The 20,222-nt window shown below is 41.0% G+C and overlaps 3 protein-coding genes across 3 annotated transcripts in view; 1 reads left to right on the top strand and 2 right to left on the bottom strand.

Annotated features, from left to right (window-relative positions):
* Positions 1 to 5,745, top strand: part of LOC139449359 (probable methyltransferase-like protein 24) — a 55,363-nt gene extending 49,618 nt beyond the window's left edge. Inside the window, exons 4-6 of the mRNA XM_071230699.1 lie at positions 465 to 536; positions 3,968 to 4,139; positions 5,108 to 5,745. Coding sequence (XP_071086800.1) covers positions 465 to 536; positions 3,968 to 4,139; positions 5,108 to 5,401 — 538 coding nt within the window. The 3' untranslated portion in view covers positions 5,402 to 5,745. The remainder of the gene's footprint in view (positions 1 to 464; positions 537 to 3,967; positions 4,140 to 5,107) is intronic.
* Positions 5,746 to 9,181: 3,436 nt separating this feature from the next.
* Positions 9,182 to 12,180, bottom strand: LOC139454316 (QRFP-like peptide receptor). Its single transcript, XM_071235946.1, has 2 exons — positions 11,995 to 12,180; positions 9,182 to 10,650 (listed from the first exon to the last, which is right to left on the bottom strand). Exon 2 carries the CDS (start codon positions 10,629 to 10,631, stop codon positions 9,579 to 9,581), a length of 1,053 nt encoding a protein of 350 aa, XP_071092047.1. The 5' UTR covers positions 10,632 to 10,650; positions 11,995 to 12,180; the 3' UTR covers positions 9,182 to 9,578.
* A 6,902-nt stretch (positions 12,181 to 19,082) lies between these two features.
* Positions 19,083 to 19,937, bottom strand: LOC139453720 (uro-adherence factor A-like). Its single transcript, XM_071235194.1, has one exon. The coding sequence runs from the start codon at positions 19,935 to 19,937 to the stop codon at positions 19,083 to 19,085; it is 855 nt and encodes a 284-aa protein (XP_071091295.1).
* Positions 19,938 to 20,222: the final 285 nt, after the last annotated feature.

Here is a 20,222-nt window from a genome sequence, read left to right as displayed (position 1 = left end):
TGATGTTCCCGTGTACCTAACGGAACGTTCCATGTGGGTGGGATTGATTCTTAGAAAAAAGGCTAAGAGGCGACTGACATACATTTCTGTAGATCACGCGCCAGGCTCAGGGACTTTAGTGATTTAGTTATTCCCGAAAATACTGGTGGGTGGGGAGGCAATTGGGTTCTCTAACAAAATAAACAGCCACCAGTTTTTGGAAAATAAATAAGTGTATTGACGTCATACTATTGTTCAAAGTGTGTATTTGCCCCAGGTTATACTAAATCTTGAACGACCAAACGGCCCTAAAGTGTCAGATCATTCCAAAACTTGTGGTCGGTGCGTATGTGCATTACTGTTGAATTATTTATGTCAAAGAAATACCATGGAAACGTGTATTCATGAAAATAATACACGAGGATTCATTGTTTTTCGATGTCTTTCTGGTTGACATAAAAGAAGAAAACATTTGTGCATTACAGAATTTCCAATGACTGGACATTTGACGACGCAATGGGAAAGCATGGTTGTGAGGTCCATTGTTTTGATCCAAGGTATGTATGTTACACTGAGAAAAAAACCTCGTGAACTCTACTTGCCTAATAGGGGGCATGGGTGGCGCAGTCGTCTAAGGCCCCGCTGTGGAGAGTTGCGTCCCTTGGGCACGCCAGAAACCTATGATTGTGGGTTCGAATCCCGGTTCGCCCCGATTATGTTTCTAGGTTTGTCAGCACCATACCCGTGCTCGTGGGTTTCACCGATGTGATAAACGTCTGAGACCTGCATCGCTTCGGACTTTCCTCCCACATTAAGCTGACACGCCGTGATATGACTGGAATGCTGTTAAAAGCGGCGTTAAACCCAACTCACTCACTCACTTGCTTAATAAGTAACAGCTGTCAGAAGGTTAGTAATCACCGAATTTACCATCCTGCCTCCTAGATTGCACGCAACAGCGTTTGAGAGAAGGGTATCATATTTCTACTTTCGACCAACCTCGACCCTTTTCGCAAACCGCAAAAAGCCGGTATGAATAATGTTAACAATTATAGAGGCATTTCATTTATGGATATTTTTGGAAACTGATTCTGTTCAATTCTTAATGAAAGTCTTCAACTGGTTTCAAGTATATATGAGAAGATCCTAGAAGCTCAAGCAGGATTTAGAAAAGGTTACTATCCAGCTGACTATATTTTCATAATGCAGTGCTTAATTCAGAAATATTTAGGAAAGAGTGGTGGACGATTAGATAATGTGATGAAAAATATGTACTGTTAAGGTCCTGTCTGCTGTGAGAGCAACCATCACATCAATCGGGGATTACTTCGAATGTCTAAGTGGAGTCAAGCAAGGGTGTGTACGAAGCGACTAAGTCCCTTTCTCTTCACAATGTTTATGTCTGATTTTTTTATCTGAGCCGGTTTTGTAGAATAACTATTATTATTGTATGCAGATGATCTATGACCTCGGATTGGCAAAGTCAAAACAATATAATTTGGCCAAGACGTTTAACTGAAGCTTCAGGTATATCGATGGTGTAATATCGTGCAATAACCATCAAAAATCGCCAATTCCCATCCACTGATTTACCCTCATGAACTAGCAATAAGTGAGACCAGTGAGACAGGCTCATCAGTTTGATATTTAGATCTATGCATAAAGATTCAGAGGGACAAAATACTCTCCACAAGACTGTGTGACAAGAAGGATGCTTCCAACTTTCCCTTCATGTCGAGCAATATTCCTGCAGCTCCACCCCTCAGCTTAGTGTCATTTCACCATTTCTGAGGTATAATCGAGTAAGCTCTTTCTACCAAGATATCAAAGAGCGCCATACGACTCTTGTTCAGAAGCTGTTTGATTAAGCTTACAACATTCAAGGCCCCAGTAAAGCTTTCAAAAAGTTTTATGGTAACGTTTCCAAATTTGACGCATCAGTGACAAAAATTTGGTCCGAAGCAATTCCCTATTTTGACTTTTACCATATGTTCCCGTGTTTTTATTCAGGTGAATCATTTCCTTGCCTTTGTATGTGTTTGTGACGGGTGCCACCGGTGAGATAGGATACGCTCACCTTTTCGCGAACACCTGGTACCATCACTATTTGACAGTGATTCATAAACACATGCTCATGATATAGTCGGAATCGTACAAACGACTCTGCCTTTGGCAGATATTTCTTATTTCTTATTTAAATAGGTTAGACGTTATCGGCGGTCCAAGCCTGGGGGGTAACTGCCCATATCAACTATTAATCATTGGTACCGAATGGTCTTACCTTTAAATGCCACTGCAAATCATTACAAGTTATCTTTCGCCTGTACTGTTATGTATTTTGTCATTTACTTCTTTTTTGTAAACTGTATTCCACATCTGTCAATGGGGAGCACAGGATGACCAAAAAACGAGCATTTATGAAAGTGTAGAAAACTTAATTCAAGATTAGTAAACATCAATCACATTAAATTCAAATCATAGTTCTCGCTACCGCTAAACAAAGATCTGAGGACATCCCATTACGGGTTACGTCAGACCGACCTTCCGCGAATTTTGACCGACCAATGGAATGACTGACAAGAAGTCGTCTTTCTGATTGGTCGGATGAAAGGTCGGTCTGACGTGACCCGTGATGAGATGTCATCAGATCTTTGTTTAGCGGCAGCGAGAACTAAGATCTGATTTTAATGAGATCGAGTAAATATATTATTGCAGTTGGTAAACAAGGAGAAGACGGTCCTTTGAAATATGGATAGTAATCTCTACTTAGTGATCACTAAATTGCACGAGTATACGATAGGCCACATATACTAGTCTTATCAGTAAATATTCAGTACATTCTCCGAGCATGTTAGTATCTAAGTGTATAGTCCGCGTATATGTGTAAACCCACAAAGTGTACAAAGTTAGATCACAGAATCGGCAAGCAATGTCGATTTACGTATCATATTCTTCTCAAAGTAAACATCTGTTCTTATTACTGTTCTTCTGATGTTTCCTTCTTTGGGACCAATCATTTATTGTGTGTTTGCGTGGGTGCGGGAATCAGAGGTTTATTATGCACTTTGGTACTGGAACTAATAACTAACTACCCTTCCCTGTGCTTCATTTTGGATGACCCTCCAAAAATGACTAAACGCAGAAGCACTTTATATTTTATAATTAAATGTCCATTTTACAAGACCCTATTTGTATTACCCTCCCCTAGAGACGGTTTTATTTTTGGTTACCGTCCCCTGATTCTCTATAGCAATAAATGACCCGTCCCTCATAGGTCGACTAGTGTAACGTGGGACAATGTCGTATATATTAGGATTGAGGGCGTTGGTTTAACGCCAGTTGGTAGTTCAGTCTTTTCAGTTATTTCAGATTTCATGGCTTGCCTCATACACCCTATGGAATTTGTTTCGGCGGATAATCGAGACTGGTTGTTCTCTGACGTTATATACGACTTTTAAAACGAGTGCTGATAAACCTAGATATATAATCAGGGAGAATCTAGTCCTGTGACCATTACGTGACTGAACACTACATTTCTGTTCTTTAAACACTCCTCAGATGCCCTCTGAACACTCCCTGTCCTTTGCAAACTGCCTTTTGAACACCTGACCGTTCTTGAAGCACTCTTCTCTCCTCTGAACACACTTTTCCTATCAGCTTTTCACACAGGTATATCTCCTACGATTGCCATAGCAATATTTTTGGTTCGCTGACATGTTGCCATTCATAAGGACCGACACAGATATCAGTTATACTCATCTCCATACGTTGGAGGTGGTGTATTGGCCTAGTGGTTAAAACGTTCGCTCGTCGCGCCAAAGACCCGGGTTCGATTCCCAAAATGGATACAATGTGTGAAACCTATTTCTGGTGATATTACTTGATTAGTTGCGTAAAACCATACTCACTCACCCATACGTAGACAATGTCCGCCTTTCATGAACATCACCAGTGTGAATATATTATAATTGCAAGCATCCTCTCTCAGTATAGGAAAACAGGACTTTAACAGAAGCCGGAACGTCCATTTCCACAACCTCGGCATCGCAGGGTATGACAGTGACACATTCGAGGCACGAAAGGATGTCTACGTCCATCACAAACAAATATGGAAAATCAGACGCCTCAAGTCTGTCATGGAAATGCTTGGACATGCAAATGTAAGTCCCAATACAAATTACTTTATCAATGAAAATTAGCTAAGTGATGGGTGCTACCGGCGGAGCAGGGCACGCCTACCCTTTCCGCGGACACCTGGTGTCATCACTGATTTCCACCGATCCATGGATATAATTGTCATCACCATTTTGCCTTGTGCCCTCAGTGGAATCTGGTTCGGAAGATTATTGAGGCCTTGATGTTTTCAACTTCCTATCATAAAAATATTGTTGTCACGAAGTAATACCCTTGACAATGGGGACTATTGACAACGTCATGTAAAAAACCCTTGTTTTACATCTCTTTTTTTCAAGTCAAGGGGTAGGTACATATACATGTTGATAGAGTCTTCGTTTCATTGTTATTCCATTTCACAAGCACTTTACCTTATACTATTTTCACAACTGTAATTAAAGAAAACAATGAAGAGCGAGTGAGTGAGTGAGTATGGTTTTACGCCGCTTTTAGCAATATCAAGGCGGGGACACCAGAAATGGGCTTCACACTTTGTACCCATGTCGGGAATCGAACCCGGGTCTTGGGCGTGACGAGCGAACGCTTTAACCATCAGGCTACCCGACCGCCCCTAAAACAATGACGAGTGAGTGAGTGAGTGAGTATGGTTTTACGCCGCTTTTAGCAATAGGCTACCCGACCGCCCCAAAACAATGAAGACGAGAGAACACTTATGTTATATGTTTTTAATGTTAGTCAGGAAGTAGTTGCATGAAAAAGATCAACTTCGCAATGGAAAATAAAAGAATATGTCTTTCCAAAATAAATCTTGTATTTCCTTTAGCCAACATCTTAATCGAAACCTCTTTAGGATTTATTGATATAACATTTTTTTCACCTTGTGCAAAAGAAACTTTTAATAGCTTCAAACCAGTGGAGAAAAATGCTAAATCGCAAAACGTTTATGATTAATTAATGTAAAAGTTTTGTTAACCTTGAATTACGTTATTTCTAGAAAACCATCGATGTTCTCAAGATTGACGTAGAAACAAGCGAGTGGCCAACGGCGAAGGATTTAGTGGGGTCGGGTGTGCTCTCCAAGGTCAGACAATTCCTGATAGAATGGCACCTGTTCTTTGACTATCCCAGCACGGACAAATATCTTGAGTTGTACAATACTTACATGGCTGTGAAGGACCAAGGCTTCTCCACTTTCAAGGTAGATTTTCATCACAACACTATAAAGAAAAATAACCTGCTGTTTCAAGCTGACGTGGATTACGTCAACACGGCGTATAAAGGGAAGTAATTCTTACCGGGCCAAGAAATGACCATTACTCTTTGCAGCTACCTACACTTTGGGATGAAGTCGGGCCATTGTGCCTACTCTGTATCTTAATGAATTTTTTTTGTACTGTCGGAAACGCTCGGAAACTGCTTTTTGCCCATTAAAACAAGATAGAATATTTGACAGACTGTTGTTATTGAAATATCGAGTAACTACCGATCTAATTTGAACGAAAATTCAGATGTTTTCTAAGTCCAATGATGGAAGCCTGAATCTTAATGTAGGAATATGCCCGTGTGAGTCAGTTAGTAAGTGAGTGAGTGACTATGGTTTTACGCCGCTTTTAGCAATTTTCCAGCAATATCACGGCGGGGGACACCAGAAATGGGCTTCACACATTGTACCCATGTCGGGAATCGAACCCGGGTCTTCGGCGTGACGAGCGAACGCTTTAACCACTAGGCTACCCGACCGCCCCAGTAGTAGTAGTAGTAGTAGTAGTAGTAGTAGTAGTAGTAGTAGTAGTAGTAGTAGTATGAATAATAACAATAATGTAATATTCATGAAAAATCTTATCCACAAATGATAAGCCAACTTGAAAATATTCGTCTCCTCTCTGAAAGTGCATCTAGAAAATAACAACTTGACGGTGCAATTGACGTTCACATAATGCATGATGTATTGCACGTGCAAAGCCATGGCACACGACATGGAGTCTGCAGTTGGACATGTATAGTTTTTTACACTTCAGATAGATAAAAGGAAATCATTTATTAGTTTAGATAGGGCGTATTTCCGAACTGCCCAAGCTCTGGGGCTTTCATACCAACAGGTCTTCGCCAGGATAAGTAAAACATAGAAGGTAGGGGTGGTGTCAAAAACAAAACCGGGACGTAAGCGGACATTAGACAGCTTTGATACAGGGGTGATTAGGCGTACAGTGTACACGCTTTATGAGCAGAAGGTACACCCATTTTGTAGTAGAATTCGACAAGAAATTAAAGACATAATTAATGTTTCCTGGACTATATTAAGTATTGCTCCCCATGAGATGGGATGTAGATACAGTGCACGTGGCGATGACCGGGCAGTTTTCAGGGGTAAATATTCCACCCTCTCTGTGAGGTCACATTATCATGACAATCGCAGTCAGGGCTTCCAGATCATTTACCTTGATGAATAATAATAATCCCACTGACTATTGTGGATACCGTCAGATGGACCAAAACCACCCGTGGTTCCATCAGGTAAAAGTAATCGTGCCATTGTGTTGCACGTCGGAACCCGTGATCTGGGGCTTAGTGATGAATGTGAGCTAGTTTTCGAGGCGAATTATCATAAGGAACTGAATGGTGATGTGTTCATAGACTGGTTGGAACCTCGCAACTGGTCAATCAAAACAACGTTAGTTGCTTTGTCATGAAGCACGCCTGTTATCATAACGCCCGGGAACCAGATACTGTCGCGCCAACCATGAGTAGTCTCAAGACAACTATGCATTAATATCTTGCAATGTCAACTTCAGACAATCTGAATCGAAAGTTCCCCAACTAAGGTGACACGTGCACCTGTGAAAATGCACAGCCGTTGTGAGGTCATCACCTCGGGACAGGTGTCAGGTAATTGCCTCACGCAAAAGGTCGTTTCATACATACATTATACACACACGAACACACGAAGTTTATTATCATTTCACCTGAAAAGGTACCTTTTAAGTCATATCACAGTGCCAGTTAGGATAGGCCAGGTTAGGTAGATTTGCGTTATTTTGATATATGCTGTTTTCCTACCCATAGGATTTGCATTTATTAAATGAAGCCAGGAAAAGCATTTATCTAGCATTTCCTACAGTACTCTTTTAAGCTATAGTCCAGGTTTGAAGATAGCTTCAGATGTTGTAAAAGGCGACTATGCACGTCGTAAGAGGCGACTAACGGGATCGGGTGGTGGGACTCGCTGACTTGGTTTATGCATGTCATCGCATCCCAGTTGCGTGGATCGATGCTCATGATGTCAATCACTGGATTGTCTGGTCCGTACTCGAATATTTACAGACCGCCGTCATATAGCTGGAATAGCTGAGTGCGGCGTTATATATTAAACAATCAATCAACCAATGCAAATACGTTAGAAGGAACAAGCCAACCTGTTAGAGATTTTAGAGGCGCTTCCAGTTATTGCGAAAAAAATCGATAAAATCTATGAATTACTTGAGGGAATTGTAATCGAAATGTTCAGTTATTGAAATATGGACATAAATTACTCCGTGCTCTCAAAACCAGCGGAGCCAAACAACATTAGTTTTACACAACAAACCAGTTGTTATCTTTTTGGTCAGACCCGAGAAAAGGTTATATTTATCCAGCATCATCCAAGCTCTGTCAGGATCTTCTGCCGGCGGGTTCGAATTCACTTTGATTAAGATCACTGGTCTGTTGGCACTGTGTCCAGCTCACGGCTTTCTTAAAGGCGCTGGATTAACCCGGCTCCTATTCCCATCGTTGGTACAATGTGTGAAGCTCTTTATTGGTACCTCGTTCGTGAAATCCCAGGAATTAACGACCTAAAACAATACTAATTGCCTCACTCACGCCTTAATGTTAAGAACGTCTGTGACATGCCTCACCTAGGGTCTCATCCTCCTGGCGCATGGGTGACGTAAGGTTCAAGCATTGGATCACATAGTCTCTCCATTGAAATTAAAGTAGGGGCGGTCGGGTAGCCTTGTGGTTAAAGCGTTCACTCGTCACGCCGAAGACCCGGGTTCAATTCCCGACATACGTACAATGTATGAAGCGCATTTCTGGTGTCCCCCGCCGTGATATTGCTGGAATATTGCTTAAAGCGGCGTAAAACCATACTCACTCACTCAAATTAAAGAAGCCAATTTTGCAAATAATCAAAGACACCTCATTTTGTTGTACAGAGTTGCGTCCCCTTAGTAGTGCCAGTTTCCGGTGATCCGGGTTTGAATCCCAGACTCGCCTTTATTATGAACCTTATGGTTTGTCAGCACCATAACTGTGCTCCATGAGTTGTAGTTTAACTCCGCTTTGTACAGTCGCTCAGTCATATCAAGCATGTCAGCTTGATGCCGGTAGTGATGCAGGTCTTAGACGTTGAGCACTTGCTTAATCGCAAGGGTATTGATAAAACATCATCTTCAGACCGAATCTCGGATTGCCCGATCACTGACTCCAGGCACGCAAATCTGCAAACCGAATTGTGGCGTATTTGACGATTCGTCTCCTCGCACCCATTCTCCACTTCTGATTTCTTCATAGCTAAAGCTGACACGCCGTCAAATAACTCAAATAATTTTCAAAGTGGAGTTAAACCCATCTCACCCACTTATAATTAATCCATACATCATCGTGTGAAGTACCTGGATGGCAAGAATAGATCGTTTTGGATATTGTTTTGAAGTGATTGAACATATATATTTCTGCCATTTATGCAAACAGCGACCTGTAAATAATCGAGGCTGAACCAGTGGTTGATATTGTGAGCAACGCCCAACGCCATAGGGTTACACCTGTACGCAGTCAGCCAAGTCACCGAACCTGACCAGCCGCTGCAATCAAGTTGCCTTTTACGACAAGCAATATGGTGCGGGCGAGTTTTCTAACGTGGTCCCGCGGGTCCGGCTCTTAGGTAGCATGTAGTACAGAGCACCCATTTGAAGCCGGAATCCCAGAAAAGGTCAAATGCATATAAAGAAATGAACAGAAACAAACATAAGTATCTCATATATGTCATAAGTTTCTCATCATTTACAAATAAAACGTAAATAGGTCAGTCAAAGAATTATCTTATTTATTTATCTTTAAATAGTCGTTCTGTAACAAATTGAACAAACTCGAATTCATTAAGTCGCTGTATGTGGACAGAAACTTTATCGGCACTATGGCCAATAGATGTTATTATAATACTCCGCACTCCGCCTGACCCGAACAACGGATAACTCGACCTATTTGTATATAGTCCCGGGGACACTGAGTCAACTGTGCTTCACTGTATAGACATGTGGCCGAAAGGATAGCATTGGCAGGGACATTCCTTTTACGCGACATGACTAAAGACAATGGGGTTAAATGTACAAAAAGTGCCATAAAATGAAAACAATGTTTCGTAAATATATATAGTGTCACGGACGTACATGTACAATACTCATTGTGGACGTGGTTCAGAAACAAGACTATGGGTCAGCGTCAGCAGTGGACGAGGCTGTGCCCTGTACCACCGTTCGACCGCGTTCCGATGGTGTCTGTTTGAAACCCGCACACCGGAAGACGTCAAACACTTCCTTCCGAAAGCGCTTGGATGACACACTGTAGATGAGAGGGTTCACGGCGTTACTCATCAAGGGAGACAACTTGGCAATGTCAGCCACAGCTTTTACGCCTGGAGACAACACGTTCAATTGTCCGTCAAACAAAAACACTATGACAGCGATGAAGTAAGGAAAGTAGCTACAGAAAAACGCAACCGTTACAGCAAAAAAGATTTTTGCTGATGTCTTGTGAGACCGAAACATTTTATTCTTTTTCTCGCATATTGTCGTTGAAGGTCTCCTGGCTGTGTGTATCTTCAAGGCACGATATATGGATATGTACAGGAAAGCTAAGGTGATCATTACGGCAATAAACACTACACTCAGGATCGTCATAAAAAACCAAAACAATGCCGTCCAGTCCATTTCCTCTCTGAAATAACATTGTGTAATGTTCACTCGCACTCCGTTGTCTTCAAACATGAGCTCTCTCCTGCCGTTCACAAATATGCTGGGAATTGCAACAGCAATCCCAACAACTAAACCCAGAAGGCAAAACTTCCGAGCTGAATCCACGCTGATCTTCTTCTTCAATGGGTTACATATGTTCCTGTTGCGGTCAAAAGCAATAACGACCAGCACAACGGCTGAAGCCATTACTGTAGTCATGGCTACAAATGAACTTGTTTGGCACACGACAGTGAACCTATGATTCTGGTCGTTCAGGGTGATGACCAGGAATAGCGGGATGGTGATGCTGGCGTTGGTAAGGTCAAGGGCGGCAAGGACCTCAATGAACAGACTGAAGTTGGAGCGGCGCCAGCGGAAGTGGTAAATGTAGATGACCAGAATGTTGCCGAGGATTGCTAAGACCAACATGAGACAGAGAAAGATGACCTCTGCTCCGTGCCATTTCCATAGATAAGAAGCGGTGTTTCTTGATACATCAGTGTAGTCGGTGGTTGAGTTTGGTATCATTTTTTCCGCTTGCACTGCCCTGTAATAAATGGAGACACATGTTGAGAATGTTTTATTGTGTCATTATTTCTCGTTTAAGAAATCAATATTCTTGATCCTTTTGCTGTCTCAGTAAGTATTATATGGACTTGTTTGCATTCAGCAATAACCCAGCTATTTGACGCGGCCTGTAAATAATCGCGTCTGTACCAGACAAACCAGTGATTGAGTTTATAAGCTTAAATCCACACCGTTGGGTATGGTGGCACGCATTAGGTAACCGAGACTGAACCAGACAATCCACTGGCCCCTTCGCAATTGAGACATGATGACAAAATCAACCAGGTCCTCGAGCCTGATACTGTAACATTAAGTCGCCTTTTGCGAGGTTGCTGTGGACCTATAATCTTATATGGGATCCATACGGGTCTACATGGTCGAATACTAGTGATTTGTATACTTATTAGATGTATATTATATGTTCTAAATACAGGATGCTGGAATATGTACCATTTTAATGTATACCAATATGCTGGGGTTAGTGAGTTATTCTATAAGCCGCTTAAATCAATTTTCAAGCAATAACTTCATCATTACTACAGATGGTCATCCGGAGGTGACGTGATCTCAATCCCTTAAACATGATTCATAACATGGATGTGTATAACACGCTGGCAATCACTCATACCTAAAAGCTGAAGCAGGTATGCTAATTTTCCTTTATATCATATCGTAGTATTTTAGAAGGGTAACTTAAACCTTTTTCTTTTTACATTTAAATGTTACCTTATATGCTTTCAAACAATCTTTAATTTTGGAATAACTAATTTTAAAAACGTCCAATTTCGCAACCAATTTTGTGTATGTACTTTTAACCGATTATAGTGACATGCATATTAATGCTTATTCCGTATTAAAACTAGAACTAGAATAATGTTCAAAGCGGCGTTGTAGCCATTTCACTCACTCAATTTTAGAATTATACAACACTTTGAAAGGGAAGACCAACTGAGGTGTCATTCTGTTTACCCGGAAAAAGTGTTATTAATTCTTTGATGATTAAACTTGAACACGTCATAACAAAATATGTATTCATAAGATGTACTTGAATACAGCATATAATACATCGCTGTGTGGATTCCGGGGTAAAAAGGGTCAATATGAGTGTTTGTGATCACGTGAGGCGGCTGAAGGCATCGAGTGGTCAAGCCAGATGACTTCTTAATATCAATCACTGGATTGCCTGGTCCAAATTCAATTATTGTCATACAACTGGAATGTTTTAGCAATGCCTTACAAAACAAACATTACAAAAAATAATTTACGTTCACAAACATGATAACAGATCCAAAGCGCTGACACAATAACAATAGATGTACCCTACCTGAACAGTGGTGAGAGACGCTGCAGATATGTCGCAGTTGATGTCGCAGTATATAGTCCCCAACAGCGTCTGACGTCTTTGGGTGTTTATGTCAAGCAGCTATAACATGGATGGACGTTGGACCGGATTTCGGTAGCAGATGGTGGGATGTTTCCTCTTGATCTCCCTTGTGCATATGTACGTACCAACTAGAGAAGATTCACTTTATGTTGGTAATGTTATCATATACATTGTAGATGTACTACACAACAATATAAACAAATGCGTGGAAACGGAGGGTGCGTTTTGTGATCACAAGCTAACGTATGAGTGGTAAAGTGAATGCAAGTAATATATGTGTTCAAAACATTACCGTATGTGTTAGAATGTAAACACATACAAAACTTGTTTGGGATTGTGTTAAAATCCTAAACGGAATACACATTCTGTCTATACACACACAAAAAACATGACAACACATGAAATGACCTATCTTATCACAACCTAAACACCATCTAAATGCAACATTCCTATAATCTAAAAATGTTCAGAATTAAACATGTATTCAAAAGATGTTACTTTATATAGCTAATTAAAACATCGCTGTGCTGACCGCGTTTAGAATGTAAACAAAAACAAACATGTTAAGGAATATATTTCAATCCTACATGGAATACATATTTCGTTGTGTCAACACGTTGAGGGTCTAAACACATGAAATGAGCTATCGTATCGCAGCCTAAACCCCATCTAACACAACAAACATCCCTATAATCTAAACATGTTCAGAATTAAACATGTTCAAAAGATGTTACTTGTATACAGCATATTTAAAAGATCGCCATGTGGACCGCGTTTAGAATGAAAACAAAAACAAAACACGTTTAGGGACATCTTTAAATCCTTAACGGAATACACGTTTCGTTTGTTCTGTCTTAACACACTCAGGGTCTAAACACATAACATGAGCTATGGTACCACAGCCTAAACACCATCTTAACACAACAACCCTATAATCTAAACCATGTTTAGAATTTAAACATGTATCAACAAATGTTACTGGCATGAATACAGCATATTAAACGATCATATGCGTTACTAAAAATGTTGCGTTTAGAATGTAAACAAAAACTAAACATGTTCAGGAATATATTTCAATCCTACACATTTCGTCGTGTCAACACGTTGAGGGTCTAAACACATGAAATGAGCTATTGTATCACACCATCTAAACACAACATTCCCATATCTAAAAATGCTTACGACAAAGTGTATTTCATTGTGTATTATCCTAATACTGGAAACATGTTTAGAATTTAAACATGTTCAGGGCACAGTGCATATCAGAGGGTAGTAAGTTAAATATGGATCAGCTGTATAACATATTGAAATTCGGTTTTACAATACATCAGATCAAGCCATGTTTTACAATCCCAAGTTACCGCGATGAACAATACTTCAACCTTGAGCGGCAACACATGGTGAAGAGTGGAAGCCCATTAGTTACCTCCCCTTCCGGAAGTATAACTAATTTCTAAAACAGGCGGTCAATTGCTGCAAATTGAAGATTTTCCGTCATATGTAACGTGTTCGTTGTGATGGCGACATATTTCAAACAACCTTTTGAGCATCCTGGGTATTAGCGGTGACATTATATACACCATGTTATGTTTAATACCCCAGACACAATCATAAAGAAAGTTATAATTATTGTGTCTTGCTTTTCCTTCGTTCTATTTTCTGTATGTATTTAGGCAATTCAACAGAAAGTAGTGCATATAATATACCATGGATAACATTGAGCCATAACTCTAAATACATTGTACGTTTGAACTTACGCTAAGCGTTAATTTGCTGACTTTGTTGATTGCATTTCATCTTACTCTGGCTTCATGAATCGTTCATCATAATATCGATCATTTGATTGTCTGGTCTTATCACGTGCAATATGTAATGGGTTTTACGTCTCATGAATTTTTTATATGACATACATAAACATTGACAAACCATTGATCGAAATGATGAGCAACGATCCATGCTGTCGAGGTACGATGGCACGACAATCTAATTAAAAAAACAATCTTATTGCTCGCTGCCGCTTCACAACGGTCTGAGCACATCCCATTACAGGTCACGTGAGAACGACTTTTCATACTCCAAATCAGAGTGCTGCTCATGAGATCGCGAAAGTGAAAATTTCCCCCCTGGTCAGGAATGAAGGTCGCCATTTTTAAACTAGTGCCGTAAAGCTCGAGAAAATTGCTTTCTGATTGGCTAATATCGACTTCCAGTCATTTTATCAAATTTCGCGAATGGTCTTTCTGACGTGACCTGTAACGGAATGTCCTCACATCTTTGGTGCAGCGGAACAAGCAGTTAGATCTGATTTTAATCACCTAGCCTGGTGACTATTACCATCAAGTCGCTTCTTACGACCAACACAAACTAGAGGAGATCTATTCTAAACCCGAATCCACACGTGGGGTCTGTTACAGAAATATATATTTAACTTTCGCCAATATTTCTTGACAAAATGTGTATCAAGGAGAACGTTAAACTGACCATTGTAAACAAACATGTTTCTCGAGAATGTTGTCCAATCCTTGACTGAAAGGACACAGTACAGGGAAATGAACAAGCCCCACACTTACCATGTAAACAGGAAAGGTATTTACTTCATCACTAACATACGTCACGTCCAACGCCCGTTAGGATTGAGCTCTGCCCGATGACAGGCTGTAGACTGTAATCTTGAGGGGTATCGGAGTCGGAGATCTGATTTTTTAATCTTTCACATAATTATGCTTTCTTACATAATATACAGTCTATCATTCCTGTTATGCCCAATATATCTGCCGATCTCTATCCTGGGTTCATGCGATATACATTGAAATTTAGCATGGCCTCGTCCATATTGATAAATTGTATACAATGTTGATACACATACATTATCACCAACCATTCATGCCATACAAATCCGAATCCATACACCGATAAAATGTTTACCTTTGGATATCCAGTTTCTTTAACCATTCACACCATACATCAAAAACATGTTATTACAATTTTGTACATACATATATTTCATGACCCGTTTAAAAGTATTTATGTACATCGGGGATCTTCAACATTCGACTTTACAATGTTAAATGCTACGGAAACTCAACTCCTAAGAATCGTTTACAAGCTGAAAAATGCGCACGTTTATTCTAAGTGAGTAAGGGTTTACTCCGCTTTTAGCAATATTCCAGCAATAATTATCACGGCGGGGAACACCAGAAATGGGCTTCACACAATATACCCATGTCGGGAATCGAACCCGGGTGACGTGACGAGCGAACGCTTTAACCACTAGGCTACCAGACCGCCCCCGTTAAGTGAAAGATTTCATTGAACCGAAAAGAACTTCATTAGAATGCAAACATATACCATCTAAATATTTACTACAAAGAGACCGCCTCCCTGGATCTAGTGGTAGAGCGTGCGCCCGGAGAGCGGAAGGTCCGGGGTTCGATCCCCGGCCGCTTCATACCAAAAGACGTTAAAAGTAGGTAATTGTTGTTACCCAGTCTGGCGCTCGGCATTAAGGGGCTAAAACAAGGACTGGTCGGCTCGGAATCAGTATACTGTGTCTGAGTGGGGTATTCATGTTAAACTGCGGAATGGTATCTCAGTGGGCTAGCACTATAAATCGGCATCAGTCCGGTCTAGTACAAGCAGCCACACACACACCCACGTGCATGCACGTCGCTATATAAGTGCAATAATCTTGAACGCGACGTTAAACCCAATTTCACCTCACCTCACCTTTACTACAAAGAAAAGGTTATTTAAAACGTAACACCTAAATGTTTATATTAGAGAAAAACACTTTCTAACTACCATCACAGGTCGATTTTCATATACATCGTCCTTGAAACTATAACTAACTGGCACATGAATAATACTCATCTACAAACAGAATAAGAAATAACTGTACATGTTTAGGCTGAAGTTGTATTCCTGGTAACCCACAGGCTTCAATCCCTCACGCCAATTCACTGATGAGAATAGAGAATAATTTAGGGAGTAATACACACCCCTGCCGTAAACCGAGTCTCTTAAATAAGTTTTCCTTACCCTTTAGATAGCGTTGTAAAATGGATTGCAGAATGAAAACACTGTATAGTTCTATACACTTTTGTGTATCGGTACAAGCCAACCACTGCACCATGGTTAAGGCAAATAGGACCTATTAAACTCAAAATAGTGAGTGAGTGAATTTACTTAACCCCGCGTTTAACAGTATTCCTTAATATCACGGCGTGTCTGCTAAATGTGGTAGGAATCCCCGAAGTGATGCAGGTCTTACCCGTTTACCACTTTGATGAAGGGGTACGGGTGAACCCCCAATAATATGTTTCTCTCTGCTCAGCGAATTGCGTCACGGACACATTGTAATATAAGCAACTAAATTGTCATGTACATTTTTAAAGAACTCCGCAAAGATGTGAACAGGTCCGGCACTAAATCCGCATATCCACATTTGATATCTCATCTCTTGTAATAGGAGAGTGAAGTATATAATGGTTTGATATGCCATCCACAATCTGACCATCATTATCAAGAGCAACATGTTTACTTCGTGGATCTTGAAATACATCTCCAAAATGTTCATACCAACCTGCCACAGTTATATCGGGCCAGATCTCACAGCTGAAGAAACCATGGCCTGTAAACCCCCAAACCGTTTGGATTATTTGGATTACTTGCTAAGTTAGCTTTAATTTAGTTCTTTCTTAGGCCGCATAGTAATACTGTATTTATTTCTGGCAGTTGTATTAACTTGTTGAGATGTGTGGTCATTCTGCCATCTGTAACCCTTCAACTGTATGTCTTTCTCGCCGTCATATAGCTGGAATATTGCTGAGTGCGGCGTAGAACAACAAACCAACCAACCAACTTTCTCACATCTTAGGAAGAAGTACTCCTCATCCTCCTCATCATACCATTTGTAGAAATGCGGTTATAAGATTTGAATTCCTGCCTGCAAAGTGCATCTTTAACAATTAGAACACCATCATCTATTTCAGACAATACATTATCACAAAACAAGTTGAACATTCTCTTAATGTCAGGCGAGATTAATATTTTCTTGGAAAACCTCTGCTTTGTCGATATCCCTCAGGAACTTGTCTGAATCACGGTGCGTGGCACGTGATAGTTCTGTTCACTGCACGGATCGTTCCTTGCACAGGATCTTATTGTCAGATCACAACGGGAAATGATCAGAGTGTAACCTAGATATGTTGTCAAAGTCCAGACACAGTGTTAAAACATTCCTGATGTAATTTTAACGTATAATTATAAGATACATATTATAATAATAACACTTGTACCACCTGAAGAAACACAATGAAAGGTACCAATGCCTGCATCTGATCCACAGCTACCGTTCATAATGTCTAATTCGATTCCAGACATGGGTACAATGTGTGAAGCCCGTTTCTGGTGTCACCCGCCGTGATATTGCTGAAATATTGCTAAAATCGACGTAAAACAATACTCACTCACTTATAATGTTTAAGGGGCGGTGGGGTGGCCTAGTGGTTAAAGCGTTCGCTCCTCACGTCGATTGCCCGGGTTCGATGTATGAAGGCAATTGCTGGTATTCCCCGCCGTGATATTGTTGGAATATTGCTAACAGCGGCGTAAAACCATACTCACTCATTCATCATGTAAAGTTTAAGAAGCCCATACCTACAACAGAACATGATCATACGTGTTGATAATATTGTCCTGGATCTAGCGTTTCCTTTTTCAAGTATCATGAGTATATTGAGTGCTACTGGTAGGGCAGGATATGCATACCCATTTTGCGAATACCTGGTGTCATCACTTATTTTCATCACCGCTATTTTACCTTTTGCGCAAAAGAATGTGTTTCGTCGCACAATGGTTAATGAATGGTGTGGAGCATTCGGAACCCGTTCTCACATTAAAGTCGCCGCTAAGTAATCTAGTGACGTCACCGTGTTCCTCGAGAATCTCAAGTTAAGAAAGCCACACATAAATTACCACATACACATGACGTACACCACACACACGTGATGTATACCACACATAAATGACGTATACCACACATACATGACGTACACAACACATAAGTGGTGTATACCACATATACATAACTTATTTCTATACCAATATGAACACTCTGGGTGAATATTACGCGCGGGCAATTAAAACGTCTTTATTTATGTCACACAATCACGTATCTGACAATATAAACAACGCGTTCTCTTTCAAGACATTGTTCCCTTAATAAACTGTTAAATGGTTTCCCTAATACCTTCTAACAGTCTGGCGGGCTGGAGATTTCGTTCTGCCGATACACTAAAACTTACGTATTAAGGGAAATTGTTTATGATGCCGTGTCTGTTAGACATACAATGTATGATATATTATGTTTACATTGGTGAACATTATTTTATCTAGTTTCAATCTCTCATTATACAATTTAGAAGACAACCGTCATTGTTCCAAAACAAGTCACTGATTAGACAACCCGTGACGATCCGGGGTAGCATTGGTCTTCAGCAACCCATGCTTGTCTTTAGAGGCGACTTTGCATGTCGTAAGAGGCGACTAACGGGATCGAGTGTCAGGCTCGCTGACTTGGTTAATGCATGTCATCGTATCAACATGGCCACATCCGTCTCTTGTTCGTCTATCCTTCCTTCCTCTCCCTGCCGATCACCTCGTAACAGATCTGCCTGACGTGGTGTGCATCTGTGTGACTGTCACTTCATGGTAGGACTCAGTTCTATTGAAGAACTTAGATCCTTGGTAGGACTCAGATATATGATATGATTAAGATTTATGGTAGGGCTCAGATCCATTGTAGGACTCAGATCTAGGGAAGGACTCAGATGCATGGTAGGACTCAGATCCATGGTAGGACTCTGATCCATGGTAGTACTTAGACTTAGGGTAGGATTCAAAAGGACTGAAATACACAGTTAAACTTAAATTCGCGGTAGGACTCATCCTATCTATCTCATCGTTAGATTCAGATCCATTGTAGGGCGTAGATCCGCGGTAGGATGTATTTCGATTCTTGGTAGGACTCAATTACATAATATCATTACATCTGTGGTAGGACTCAAATCCATGACAACACTCAGATCCACGGTAGGACTCAGATGTAGGGCAGCACTCACATCCATGGCAGCACTCAGATCCATGGTAGGACTCAGACCTAGGAAAGGACTCAGATCCATGGTAGGACTCAGATGTAGGGCAGGATTCAGATCCATGGTAGGACTCAGACCTAGGGAAGGACTCAGATCCATGGTAGGACTCAGACCTTGGGAAGGACTCAGATCCATGGTAGGACTCAGATGTAGGGCAGCACTCAGATCCATGGTAGGACTCAAATCCATGGCAGCACTCAGATCCATGGTAGGACTCAGATCTAGGGCAGGACTCAGATCCATTGTAGGACTCAGGTCAATGGTAGGACTCAGACCTAGTGAAGGACTCAGATCCATGGTAGGACTCAGACCTAGGGAAGGACTCAGATCCATGGTAGGACTCAGATGTAGGGCAGGATTCAGATCCATGGTAGGACAAAGATCTAGGGACGGACTCAGATCCATGGTAGGACTCAGACCTTGGGAAGGACTCAGATCCATGGTAGGACTCAGATGTAGGGCAGCACTCAGATCCATGGTAGGACTCAAATCCATGGCAACACTCAGATCCATGGTAGGACTCAGATCTAGGGCAGGACTCAGATCCATGGAAGGACTCAGGTCAATGGTAGGACTCAGACCTAGTGAAGGACTTAGATCCATGGTAGGACTCAGACCTAGGGAAGGACTCAGATCCATGGTAGGACTCAGATGTAGGGCAGGATTCAGATCCATGGTAGGACTCAGACCTAGGGGAGGACTCAGATCCATGACTGGATTCAGATCCATGGTAGGACTCTGATCTATTATAGAAGTACTTAAAAAGTACGCAAAAGGACTGAGATACACAGCTAAACTTAGATCCCGGTAGGGCTCATCTCTGAGGTTGGATTCAGATCCATGGTAGGGCGTAGATCCGTCGTAGGATGTATTTAGATTCTTGGTAGGACTCAATTTAAAAAAAACAGCATTACGTCTGTGGTAGGACTGAAATCCACGGTAGGAGTCGGATCGATGGTTTGTCTCAGATGCATGGTTGGAATCAGATCTATGATGGGATTCAGATATACGATT

Source organism: Haliotis cracherodii, unplaced genomic scaffold (assembly GCF_022045235.1).
Source record: "Haliotis cracherodii isolate W230 unplaced genomic scaffold, xgHalCrac1.p SCAF_10, whole genome shotgun sequence".
Lineage (NCBI taxonomy): Eukaryota > Metazoa > Mollusca > Gastropoda > Lepetellida > Haliotidae > Haliotis > Haliotis cracherodii.
The sequence above is the reverse complement of the archived record's forward strand: the minus strand, read 5'-3'. Positions and strand labels throughout refer to the sequence as shown.